Source organism: Trichoplax adhaerens, genomic scaffold (genome assembly GCF_000150275.1).
Source record: "Trichoplax adhaerens TRIADscaffold_12 genomic scaffold, whole genome shotgun sequence".
NCBI lineage: Eukaryota > Metazoa > Placozoa > Uniplacotomia > Trichoplacea > Trichoplacidae > Trichoplax > Trichoplax adhaerens.
Genome location: NW_002060954.1, coordinates 1,622,320 through 1,636,257, shown reverse-complemented (window position 1 = coordinate 1,636,257; position 13,938 = coordinate 1,622,320). Strand labels below are relative to the sequence as shown.

General features: G+C 32.3%; 3 protein-coding genes across 3 annotated transcripts; 2 read left to right on the top strand and 1 right to left on the bottom strand.

The window, feature by feature from the left end:
- Positions 1–1,099: 1,099 nt before the first annotated feature.
- On the top strand, positions 1,100–2,503 carry TRIADDRAFT_59891 (uncharacterized protein; the record flags this gene model as incomplete). The annotated part of the gene is made up of 1 exon (XM_002115915.1): positions 1,100–2,503. One exon carries the CDS (start codon positions 1,100–1,102, stop codon positions 2,501–2,503), a length of 1,404 nt encoding a protein of 467 aa, XP_002115951.1.
- Positions 2,504–3,626: 1,123 nt separating this feature from the next.
- Positions 3,627–5,171, top strand: TRIADDRAFT_64225 (expressed hypothetical protein; the record flags this gene model as incomplete). Its single annotated transcript, XM_002115914.1, has 8 exons — positions 3,627–3,640; positions 3,689–3,718; positions 3,949–4,062; positions 4,192–4,255; positions 4,433–4,522; positions 4,772–4,847; positions 4,957–5,071; positions 5,150–5,171. The coding sequence occupies 8 exons, from the start codon at positions 3,627–3,629 to the stop codon at positions 5,169–5,171; spliced, it is 525 nt and encodes a 174-aa protein (XP_002115950.1).
- An 872-nt stretch (positions 5,172–6,043) lies between these two features.
- Positions 6,044–10,650, bottom strand: TRIADDRAFT_29988 (uncharacterized protein; the record flags this gene model as incomplete). Its single annotated transcript, XM_002115772.1, has 15 exons — positions 6,044–6,145; positions 6,224–6,293; positions 6,394–6,557; positions 6,640–6,773; positions 6,908–6,959; positions 7,064–7,118; positions 7,285–7,418; positions 7,563–7,709; positions 7,911–8,006; positions 8,226–8,315; positions 8,435–8,521; positions 8,783–8,860; positions 9,043–9,111; positions 9,389–9,568; positions 10,510–10,650. The coding sequence occupies 15 exons, from the start codon at positions 10,648–10,650 to the stop codon at positions 6,044–6,046; spliced, it is 1,599 nt and encodes a 532-aa protein (XP_002115808.1).
- Between the last annotated feature and the right edge of the window lie 3,288 nt (positions 10,651–13,938).

Genomic DNA, 13,938 nt, shown 5'->3' with positions numbered 1-13,938 from the left:
ATCCCATACATAACTAATTGAATTATCAACCGTCGTTATCCTCTAACGCTTCATTGGTCGCAGTGCAACAATTTTATTCTAAAGACATAATTTTTAATGATAATTTAGGTACTTTTTTATTGAACGGTGATGTTATAATACATGTCTTATACCATCGACCAGCTTTTACATACAGCATAAACAACAATAATAATTCATTATCATTTATAAATAAAGTATAACTGTATACATTGAATCATATATAGATGAGATACGAACATAAGGAAAACCATATTATATTATTTTAGCTAACTGAAAGAGTTTAATTAATACCCCCCTATGAAGCTGGGAATAATGCTATTATCACACGAGCTATAACTATTGAAAATAGTACAAATCAGTCAGACGAGTAATCAAAGTTAGTAACATACAAATAAATTGCGTGCATTACCGGTTACATTGTAAGTAAATAAACTCTAGAACCCGTTTGTACAATCATTACAAGAGCATTGACAGTTTCCAGCTTTTCTTGCTAACTGCACTTAGAAATACCAAAGAAAATCTAAAATATGTATCGCATTACGTCTAATTAGTAGGTTATTGTAAATTACTAATTAGAGCATAAATAGAATGAATATTTAAAGGATAATATTAGTTTTTCACAATCTTAAGAGTAATATTATCTTTCTGTGATATTACCAGCATCGTAGTAGTATCTTATGTACTTTAGTATTTATGCCTGAAGAGCTCAGTGTATAGCTCTGATGTAAACCCATATACACATGATTTATAGAATTTAATGTGTATAACTGAATGGAATATAGTTATGATCAGTAAGAAATAAAAACTGCGGCTCACAGTCAATCTTTAAGGAATGATGGTATTCTAAGCATACGCAAAATAATATTTTAAGCAGCAGTTTTTATTAAAGCATAAATCAGGCTTGCAGTTAAATACATATAACATAATTCAATATTGCATCTGGGTCGCATAATAACAGATTGCATAAATTACGTTGGCATATGGTTGATTTAGTAATGGATTATGCGCATACTATTACACAATATCTATATTATATTCGTACCAATGCAATGTACTCGCGTGCAACAAAATTGGTATCATGAACGATAATCCTGGAGATGGAGAAGTAATAAGACAAGGAAGCAAAATTTCCTGGTTAACGTTTACTTTAGTATGTATTTTTAGCATGAGCTCATGGATTGGTACGAATGGTATTTGGGTAGAAACACCATTATTAGTGGCGCGTACACCTGGCGGCCTACAACTACCTGCAGTTTTAACTATAATTAGTCATTTAGGAGCGATTGGACCAGCATGTTATGGCCTCGCTTACTATTATCATCCAAGAAGATTCAATGAGGCTCCCTTTATTTATATCTTACTGATAGTAGCCGTTATCAACTCGTTAGCTCTAGCGATATTTTGGAATAAAACATTCGTTGCTATGAGCACATTTGAGCATTCAGTAGCTCTATATTTCATAGCATTTATCTTTTCATTTGTTGGTTGCATGTCTATTGTAACGTTTTTACCTTACATGGCTGATTATCCAGAAATTTATATCACTGGTATATTTATCGGAGACGGTCTAAGTTCACTAATACCTGGCATAGCTATTCTGATACAGGATGTAACCGATGGACCAAAATGTCATCATCATCTCAATATCAGTAAAGCTAATGGCACTACTGTCAGTGAAAATCCAATATTTGGTCCAGATACGTTATTTTTTATTGTATTTACTTTTCTGTTAATATCACTCGTAAGTTTCACCGTACTTGATCATCTACCTTCATCTGTCAGAATTTATGATAGAAAAATAAAAAAGAATATATTTCGTATGCAACGTGATATATTAAATGAGGCAGAAATTCAACTTCAGGCAAGAAATGGGGTATCAACTAGTAATGAAACTAGTGATAGCGAATCTGAACAAGATGGACGTTGTAGAAGAATGAAAAATCGACTGTTCACGTCTCACATAAACGATAGTCATTACATTACACCTAAAATGGCTAAATTTTGCCTACCCTTTTGCGAAGAGGCAAGCAATGCTAACATGGAAACAAGTGAAAGTGAAAGATTATCAACAAATCAAGACAGATATCAAACTGATAATGAATCGAACAAAGCTGTGGAATGGGTAAGTCATGCAGATAAACAGCGTTATATTATTCTACTTTTAACAGAAGGCTGGGCATTCTGCATCAGCAACGGTGTCTTGCCCTCAATCCAACCTTTTTCGTGCTTACCATACGGTTTGAAGACATACCATAGAACTGTGGCATCAGTTGCTGTTACCTATCCCTTATCATCTGTTTTCGCAGTTTTGCTGTTTAAGTATCGATCTATGACTGCAGTTTTTTACACTTCGACGCTATCAAGAGCAACCGGCATTTTTATTATAACATCTGCGGTGATGAGTCCATATCCTCCGTTACACAACACCGTGCAAGGCTCAATTCTGATTGTACGTCAAGTTCGGGATAAGTTTGTAAAATAAAGCAATAGAAATAAAAATTTTTTCCTTACATAAGGTGGAAATTAGTTAATCATTTTCCGTTGTATATATATTCTTGTCTTACCTATAGGTCTCTATCTGGGTTATAAATACTATTTTAGTTACCTATACTAAGGTAACTGCCTGCTTACTACTACGAGAGAAAGGCAAGGTAGCATTAGTCTGGAGCGGTGTTGTTATGGTGATAGGATCTTGTATTGGTAGCTTCTGTATATTTCCGCTAATATTTACTTATCAGATCTTCGAGGAGCCCAAAGGCTGTTACTGATATTACAGAATTAGATTTATGACTTTGTACTTAAATATATCTGCATGAATATTGCTAGACAGACTTTATCTGTTCGTTAATTAATGTGCATGCCAGATATAAAGGTGTACTACATCTATAATACGGATTCATATTTAGGTATGCGTAAAGTAAAAATTTTATTAATATGAATGAATACCGTGTCTGGTGAGAGAGTACTTCCATTTATAAATTATACGAAATGCTTTACCCATTTATCATATGATGTTTGATAAAGTTGATGGCAATTCCAAGTCAACTATGGCGCGTTGAAATAGGGAAGCATAATTTTTTAAGATTATTAAAATACTCGTACATCGATATTATCAAATTTGACCCTTGTACATCTTCAACTGATCGTCTATATCTTGACGGAGTTAGCAATTGAAGTATACTAGTATTAATATCCAGAATCGATCTAAATTTGTAGTATTGCATATAATTGTGGATTACATCGTTGACGAATCAATAAAAATATATTGTACCTATAATTCTATCACCGCCTTAATATTGGCCGGCCAAACGCGTATCGGCCAACTTCGGACATTGGCCGTAACCTACTGCATATATGTATGCCCATATATGAGTGCCCACATGTAACGTTTTGTAGTCGTGAAGAAGCAGTTATCTTTCAATTTTCCCACGACAATATGCCTTACTGTTAGTCGCTCTTATTGAATTAAATTTAAAATTTTAGGAGTTTCTAAGGTCGTCGTTTANAAGATAACTAGTGCAAACTCCCGTCGCTTTACTGACGGTTTACGAACAACTGCAGAGAAAAAGAATTCATTCTCGTTTTAAATTCTTTTCTGTCCTAGCATGGCTAAGACAGGGTAATCAATGATGTTGCAATTGAATTGTTTTATGCTTTCTTTTGATAGTTCCGTTGCTGCACGTTTCCAGAGAATGAAGTAAGTACTTAGCATGCAAAACTGACAATGGCTTCTCTTTTTTTCTGTTTTTTTTTTCTCTTTGGTGGTAAATACTTTAGCGTCAAATTCGATATAGCTCTGTTAGATTAGCTATTGAAATCAATTCTCTAGCTTTACTATTGATGATGATCTAGATGAAAAATGAGGATCAACTAACCAATTGATCATGCAAATGCTACAGCTGATCCTATTAACAACCATCTATATAGGGAAGAATATCAAACCAAAGGGATGCGAAGAACCGTGGAAGGGGTCTTGATTGTCCATGAACATCGTTTACCTCACATCTTATTATTGCAACTTGGTACTACTTTTTTTAAACTGTAAGTAGCTCGTACAATGGTTATTAAAGAATAGTTTTTTCCAATTTTTTTATTGGTTATGATATGCAATCGATTAAATTGCAATCAATTTTTCTTATTTCCAACACATATCATATCTGCCAAATTTAGACCCAGTACAGAACTGGCTCCAGGTGAAAGTGAAGTAGAAGGTCTTAAGCGTGGTCTAAATGAGGTAAGATAAGAAAATCTATATAAATTTCCTATGGACCATATCAAATTCTGTTGCAATTTTTTAGCATCATATTCGACTGCTCTGGTCCATTTATGTTAATCGTTCTAGTTTTTCATTAGTTATTATTCGCATGACAAAGTAAATCAATCTCCTTAATAATGACTTGTTTCTTGATAGATCCTTGGACGGAACGATGGCGTAGAGCAAGAATGGTTAATTGAGGATTTATTGTGCAATTATTGGAGGCCTAACTTCGAAGCAGCTCAGGTAATTTCAATTTCAAATAATTATAGAATAATTCGTACCTTAAGAGTACTGCAGAATTATTAATTGTAAGGAATACTCTATGTCAGCTAACTACTGTTGGCGCCTTGGTAATAGATTGACCTCATTTTATGCAAAAAGCTAACTTTAATTTCATGCTATTTAGCATGATATGAAGATAGCTCAATCAAAGATAAATATATATTGGAAATATCACTGTAGTAATGTTCTTGTTTCCAATTTTGCTACTAGTACCCATACGTTCCTGCTCATATTACGAAACCCAAAGAACAGAGACGATTATTTTTGGTCCAGTTAGCTGAAAAAGGTTTGTAAAATGTCATGCTAATACCTACTACTACTATTATTATTGCAACTGATTTTCTCAATTTCTAACACAACACGATTCTTTTATAATTTTATGTAAAATATGATAGCACTATTCGCTGTACCTAAAAATTACAAATTAGTTGCTGCACCCGTCTTTGAATTATACGATAATGCCTCAGGTTACGGTCCTGTTATTGCCAGTTTACCAATTTTGATCAGTCGGTCAGTACACTATTCTCAAATTAAGGAAATTTATGTGATTACTAGCCCTAACTTATTTCAATGGTTTATCTCTTTTAGGTTCAAATTTGTCTATATGTAAACAACTGTATCACACCTGCATCATAAATACCACTTTATTCATCCCTGTTTTTGTATTATACCTCTTTTAGTTTCACTAGCAAATAATATGTACCGCTAATTAAAAATGGTATTATGATAACTTCCTTGTTGCTAGTTGTACCAAATAAAAGGACGTAAAATCTATAATTGACTACCTATTGACATTTGTTGTAAACGTGTACCAATTTTGAGTAGTTAAACTCCCCAACTTTTTTAATTTTAGACCTATTGTAGTTGCAGTCTCGATTTGCTATGTAAAAAATATTTAAATTTTGTAGCGAAAACTATGTTAGCTGAAACTGATATGATAATTTAATTTAGAAGCAAAGTATAATTAAGAAATTACCAATACTTATGTTAATTACATTGAAGTGTTACAATTATCAATCACCGCTAATGAGCAAAATAGCCTACAGTTGCCACACACGTGTGGGTCACGTCACTAATCATCATGCTACTCTTCAATATTATTTTTCAAATAACCACTTTCTGCATTCTCAACCATTTACCAACGTTTGCACAAGATTAGTAATGAAAAGTCGAAGCTAACAACAATCTATGACATAATTTTAAGACAAAGATTATATACTTTCAACAGTATCAGCTAAGTACATAATATTATACGACAAGATTTTTTATAGGAACGGTAATTATAATCCTGTCAGTCGCATTGAAAGTGTATTTAGGTATTATGAGAAATAAACAATTACATAGACAATCAAGATGCAGACTTTGCTCGCTCAGAAAGGAATCATTGCTAGGATTATTATTTATTCAAAATCTTGATAGAATTAAACTACTGTCTATGTTATACTGAAAATAAAAAGTAAATGTTGTTAATGCACTTTTCTTTTAACGATGTTGTAGGGGTTCAATATCATGTCGTGAGTAATGCTGAGTTAGCTGTTTTGGGACTTCAGCTAGTACATGTTGAGCTAAGATTTGCGGAGAGGCCTACACACATAGAATAAACAAATTTCTCTCAGCAACTTTTAAGCATTTTTTTGTGAAATCATGTAGATATCAAAGTACCTGAATAAACTGTCTAAATGGAACAAATTGGACAATATCTCTTACGGCGGGGCCGATACTACATCGTAGTCTATAAGTTGACAGATTACCACATAAATTTCAATTTATATATTTTTACCTTAAAGTTTGAAAATATACAATCTATTCTGTATGACTTTCTCAATACTGACACTCCATCATCGCCGTCTAATTCTTCCATAGCAGAAAAGTCAGCACCACCTACTCCTACTATAATTATCGAGAGAGGCAGCTTGGAAGCTTGAACAATCGCCTTTTTAGTCTCTTCCATATCAGTTATGACTCCATCGGTCAACAGCAGTAATACAAAATAATTCTACAACATTGTTCAAACATCGTCACTAGGAGTAAATTGTTAATTAATAACAGCATTAAGTTACAATATTCATAGAGCTTACCGAAGCTGTACCATCATTCATCGCGTTACTAGCAAAGCTTGCAACATGTTGTATTATTGGTGCAATATTTGTTGGACCATAAAATTGAATATTTGGCAGGCAGGCTTGATATGCTTCAACAACACCAGTGATTCCTATAAGAATGGTAAATGTACATAATCCAAGTTATAATTATTAAAAAATAAAATCATATAATATAATTATAAAATTGAAAGTATCAGTAAATAGTTGAAAATTGAAATATTCAAAAATTATATAATTATCACACCTGCAGCGTAAGGGTTAGATGGGTTAAAATTTAGCGGGAATATATGTGAACACTAGACAAGATATAAGATCAGAGGATAAATAAACTAATCATACAGTACATGAACTTATAATATTAACTGACCGTCGTTATGTGGGTTTTATAATATTGCCCTACCTGATAGTTTGGGGGAATCTTTGCGCCAAATCCAAACGCAGGAAATAGCTTATCTCTGTTAACAACCAAAGATGTTTACTGTATCAATGAATATCTTTATAGGTGTATACGTATATATATAGATTACTGGATTATTTCGTTCGTTAAATGATTAGAAGAATAATGCCAAAAAGTTACATTTGCAAAGTCTAATTAAGATTTATTAGTGCATTATAACTTACGTATCATAATCTTGACACACGTTGCCAACTGCTATTAAAGCATCTAAATACTGATTTCTTCCATTAGGTCCAAGATAATGCAGGGAATTAAGGTTTTTTGGAGAACCATTAGACGCAGTAAAATCAACACCGATCTATTTCAGTAAACAAGCCAGCAATTAATCATCAGACATTTCATTTATAGCCAATTTTTATTTATGAATAATTTCAATTATGTTGCATCACATTTGTGAAACATGATTCATATTACTTAAAGTTGATATTAATAGTTATAATACCGTAAAATTAATTTGGCATCCTCCCATGATATAATCCAGGAATGAATACTGCTTTACTACTATAGATTTTTGTAAAATAATATGTCCAGAGTTTTTATAAGATTTTTTTTTCGCTTGTTTCTTAGGATTAATGCATTCATAGCTAACCTAGAATAAGACACAGTATCATATTAAATAAAATTGCTAATATATCCAAATTCATCACTATAATTAATTAAATGTATGTATCAAAATTAGTGTAAACTATACTTGCAAATAATAAAGTTTTAATTAACAGTATTTAACCGAGTAATCTAGTAGTACGTTATCATACACGTATAACTTTGCTTAAACAAGTATTCTACTAACAGGATTTCGATCAGCGCGGACCATTTCTTTGAGGGTAGTTGTAAATGTCCCAATAAGGTCATGACTACCATCACTATCGTAGTCATAACAGTAGATCTGTCATTGAAATAGTGCAGTTTGTATAATCAAACAATTATAGGCTCTCATACTTTGACTGCTCTTTATTCATGATCAATAAATTCCTATATCATGTTACATTTTTTGACAGTATAATTTCGTTTTAAAGCTAAAACACTATTTTGATAGAGTATCTTACAATCTAATAACATAGTAATAACGCTTCTGTAAGCCTCAAGAACTTATAATTATGCTTACCTTTATACTTTTATCGTAATCGCCATTACACAAGGCTCTCACCGGAATACGAAAAGTTTTCCATACTGGATTCAAAGTATTTTTTATGATCTATTATATTGCCACAGGATGATAGTAAAAACGAGACCAAAATTCAGATATCTAGGAGCATATACTAAGAAATAGCCTGTAAATTTACTAACTATTTCTTTATCTATCCAAGTTTAAACAACCTCTGTTTTATGAATTTTCATGAAAGATCCATCTGACGACATCTTATGTATTTCAAGATAAGGATCTGATTTGCCAAATACATCCTATAAGTTGGTTATAATCAGCTGTATTAAATACACAGTTGGAATATTAAATGAATATCGACAGAAGTGGTACAATTGATAATTACCTCGTTCTATTTTATGTAATATACATACGTATACTCTCATACCATAGCATCTCAGTAGTGTAATGATCTGCTTGCTATGCTCAAATACTGTATTGTCATAATTTCGAAAGCATTTATATAATCTAAGGTAATTAAATAAATCTACTTGAAGATTTATGTGATAAGATCATATTACCTTTTTGTCTAGTTTTTCTCCTTTAAATTGCAAAGAAACTAAATCGTTGTTTGAATCTGAAATTTCTTCGGCTCTAATCTAATTAATAACACAGATCAAAATTTATCCAATATTACTACTGAACGCCTGTGGTGGAATATCTTACAGTTACGTTAATTATTATTATTTTTATTACATTGCAATATAGTATCTTAAATAATAATCCACTGTTGAAGATTTAGCGTTAGCAAAGATATTGATCAATAACGGAAATAACTAACCGTGATCGTTCCATGTGACTTTTTAGAGCGCAATTTGAGAGTAGTCTTATAGGTACCACTAGACACGATCTAGTTATGATTAAATTACACAAGCAATCTCTTATTACTAAATGCAGTCATAAGAACACTCATTGATAACAATATAATAGACGTCAAATCTAAGAAACTTATCCGATAGGCTATGTAATATTACGACTGGACTTAGTATACTGTGTGAACCGTGTAATTAATTAATATACAAATATGTAAAGTAAGTAATTTATCGTGTGGATATGATAACTTTCAATGTATATCATTACTTGACTTTATTATTCATTTAATGTATAATTTTATATGATGGAATTACTTGTCCGAGCGTAGTTTCCATTTCACCCAAGAAATCGTCGTCATCGAGTGTGGAAGTGGAGTTGTCAATATCGTAGACGGCAATTTTTACTTTTTGAACTAATTCGAAGTAATAGTCCATCACGATTGGAGTGGTAAATTCAGGGCATAGACTATTCTTTATCCTTTCTGTCCGTTGATACTGATGCATACATAGTCGGTATTCATACGAGATATAGAGTCCGGTAAGTAAAAAATAAAGATTGTAATTGCAATTTATTAATAAATAAATAAATAATGGATACTTTTCCTATTGAAGTATCCAATGCAAAGTGTTGAAGAAAATTAGACAGACAAACTAGAAACTACGATTCTAATGTAATGACAAGGATTGTGAAGGTAAAAGGAGATTTCTGTCATACTGTATTCATTCCATTCTCGACTTGATCGAATGTGCTAATGATGAACGCAAACATAGAGCAGTCATATTCGAAGTTACATCAAAAAGTAAATAGCACTCTTTCGCCATAACTAATGCTCAGCAACAATTTTAATGAAATGTGGTAAATCCCTTAAACTAGATATTTAACTATTAAAGGTAGCTCTAAACAAGAGGATATACAGTACAGTAGTTCATTTGTCTGTCCAATCTAAAAGAAAAGTAAAATGTTTTTGTCAATCCTAATTATATTTAATTGAAGTCATGCTAATTACTAGCAGTACTTTACAGGATACTTGTAAATCGTATTGCCATTGCACCAAGTTTCACTGATCGGGAAGAATAATCCCTTCAAATTTCCATCGGAAAATTACCATCATCATCTATTCAAGCTAAATATAAACTACAGCAGTAATTGTAGTAGTAGTAGAAAGGATTTGACTGATTCTGCTGATGACTACGTTCAAAATTTTGAATTAATTATCGTCATCCAATAAATAGCCAAGAAGTACAGGTAGATTTAGGCAAAAGCACGTCTGCTTTAAGGTGTCTATTGCAGTAAAGCATTACTCTGAAAGTTGCAATTGCCTTATACGCTATTACTATACAGGGGAATTACAAAAGACAACTTGGATTAACTAATTTATACTCGTTTAGGCACGAATTTATAGTAGAATAGAAATCGAATTCAACTTTTTATTTACCTCCCACCATTTTTTGCCATCATGGTGATAGAAGACAGCCAATGGATCTGACTTGGACATGACATCTTTATTTTTTAGACCTTGACACGAGATATACAACTCGACTTTTGTAACACAAGTTGCAGGATCAGCTGATGCCATGCTTATTTAACACTGATAGCTAGAAAGCAAGATCTCGATGGCAATGATTTAACTCCTGATCAACGTTTAATAGATACTATGCACGGAATGAAGTTGTTGATTCTTTTTGTTCCTTAATGTATCACGTAGATGCTGCTCCTTCAGTATACAATTACAAAGCAGTCTAATCTACTCTAATCCATAGACAGTATGGTGTACAATATACAGTAAACTAGGAAACAGCCTTAGTGCGTCTGGACAACAGCAACCTGGACAACGGATTATTTTTCCTAGCAGTAAAAAAGGCTTTTTACCGCTATGATGTTTATATTTGTAATTTGTAATTTCTATGAGCTATTGATGCTATCCTAAGCAACTTTCCTAGAAAGAAGGGAAAAAATTAGTGATGAAATTTCTATCTTAAAGTTTACTAGTCCTAAAATTTTATTATATTGAACTAATTGAGATAAGCAATGCACTGAAAAGGAATATAAATTTTGTACAATACCAGCACATAATAATAAGAAGAAGAATTACATAATAATGTAATGGGAGAAAATTGTTCTGTAACCGTACCGTAGATTAGAAAGCCTGATTGAGAATTTCCCATAGGGGTAAAAACACCTCTTTATGCCTCTATAATACTTTCCTCGAGCAATTATTACTGTCCTATGCAACTGCTTTCCTAAATACAGAAAAATCAATAATGAAGTTCCATAATATTTCTGTCTTCAAGCTCACAAGTCCTAAAAATTGATTACGTTGAACTACGCATAATTACCATAAGTAATGTACAGGAAAGTAAGCTGTACTTGCACTGCAATAGAGAATAGATGCTCTGTAACTGTACCACAGATTAAAAGGCATGACTAAGAACTTCATGATTCATTTAGAAGGATGAATATCAAACTAACTGCAAAGATTATAGTTTACCACCAGTATTACTATAGTATTAGATTATAAAGAAGGGAGAGGCTAACCAACCTGTTAGCTATCCATAATCCATCTAGCACTTTTCACTGCTATAAATTTGCATTATCATACGGATGAACGAGCGAAGAGATCACAAAATACAATTTTACCTCTGCATTAGAATGTGTCAACGTGGGCTAGTATAAGCTTAACTTTCGCACTATATTGGCAGTTATTATATGAGATTCAATACGAGAAACTATCGAGATAATTTAGAGCCATGGCAATCTGGTCACCAGCTTCTGTATGTACCTATTAAACAATGAGTAAAATACGTCCATGATTGCTAACTACATATTACTTCTTTCTTCACTTTAAATTAAATCACTTTTGGTAGGCTATCAGTAGTTTATTTACGTTTGTCAACATTTACTCTTAAATGTTCAACATAAAATGGTGCTATCGATGCAATGCACAACTATAATAATCGTAGTAGGCATACGGGTATATATGTATGTCTTCTGAGGAAAATAAGGTAGCTGAAGACAAAAAGAAATAAGTACAAAAATACCAGATGCAACTAATCCTGTAGCCATCCCTATACCAAGTAAAGAATGCCGAGTCCAATTTCTTTAATTTTTAAGCAGAAATTGAACTTTTCAGTTATTTTGTTCTTCCGATAGACAGCTTAACCTATTAATATCGAATATCAAGAACTTTATATAAAGTACGGTATAATATAACATTTAATATCAACGGAGATTAGCACTGCTTGCATGTGTAACTTAGCGAAAATCTTTACATAAAGCATGGTGAATAACCCAATGTCAAATTCTATTCAAATTTTTTTCCTATTTCATCATTGATACGAATAAGTGAAACCTCAGAAGATTAAATTATAGCTCTAAAATAATAACTATTTATCAATCCGTATCATATACCATATCCTCATAAGTAAAGTTATTTTTCAAATGAAACAGCTGCATTGTAGTAAATTTCGTAGTATTCTAATTTTCAACATCGTATAGGATCTGAATTTATCTGAAAGTAATGTTACGATAACTACTTCAGAATTTCAGCGAGCACATGTTGCGCTAAAATATATGGAGCGTATAAATGAAAAATTTCACATGTCTGCATCATAGTTAGTCTATTCGACTAATTCTCTAGGCTAAGAATCTCTCTGGTACGGGTAATTGTAATACAGACTATTCAAACCTAAATAAATTGAAGAATATCATGCATATCAGCTTCTCCAGATGACGACTTAATATCTAATATAGAATAAACTAAAGTATTAATATTTTTCAAGTACAATTTAAATCACCATACCTTACTAAAACTCCGTTATAGCCATCCAATTATTCATAGCACTAAAATCGGTGTATCCAACCCCCACAATGATTACTGACATTTGGCAATTTCGAAGCATTTGCGATAGCTTGTTTTGTTTCTTAATATCTACTTTTACTTCGTCAGTTAGTATTGATAGCATAAATTAATCATATTTTAAACGGCTAATTGACTACTATGTGTACAATATCTGTAGAATGAATCATTTGTTGTGATACTGATTGAATTTTTAGGCAAGATATTTTGCAAACTACAGTAATCAACTGCCATTAAGACGTTGATACAGAAGTTGGTCGCGAATAAATACTATATAATTATCCATATAGCATATATATGTCTCATAATGTCTATTCTCATGGTGCACAATGTCGAATTGTCATCGCATCTCAACGAAATCATGCCACTTCATTCAGACTGCTACTGAGAACATACGTATAAGAACTGATCTTTAACAATGAAATGATTCTAACTGTATAGACACATTTCATCGAATACAGTTACTTCACTAAAATGAGTCTAAGATCACATCTATCTGAGTAGACCTTTACATAAGCTATGAAGAGCGACCTTTGTAACACAGACTTGCTGCGCAGGTATTATCGCCATGTCAATTGTTGTGATAATGTAGGTATTGGTCGATTCCTTTCTGAAGTAGTGCCTGTTGATACTATAGGGTAGACTAGACCAGATGTAAGTATAGTAACGTCAAAACCTACATTACTACTTTAAATGGTATGCGCTACAGTATGCGATAAGAGTTAATGAAATTTAGTATGAATTTTTACACCTTTAATTAAACCGATCAAAGCCAATAAATACTTATAATATAGCACTAATATTCGTCTCCGGTATATAAGTTGCATATCATGAAAGTGGGCAGGCGAACTGGTTTCATTCGCTTGTTATAAATTAGCCTATTTGCCAGCTGTATAGTACCGTACAAATTAGGTTATACCCTCATCGAAAATTTAAAAAATAAAAAGATGCATACTGTATTGAGGCGTTATATATGCAATTAAATAATTAATTTATTCTTCCTCAGTG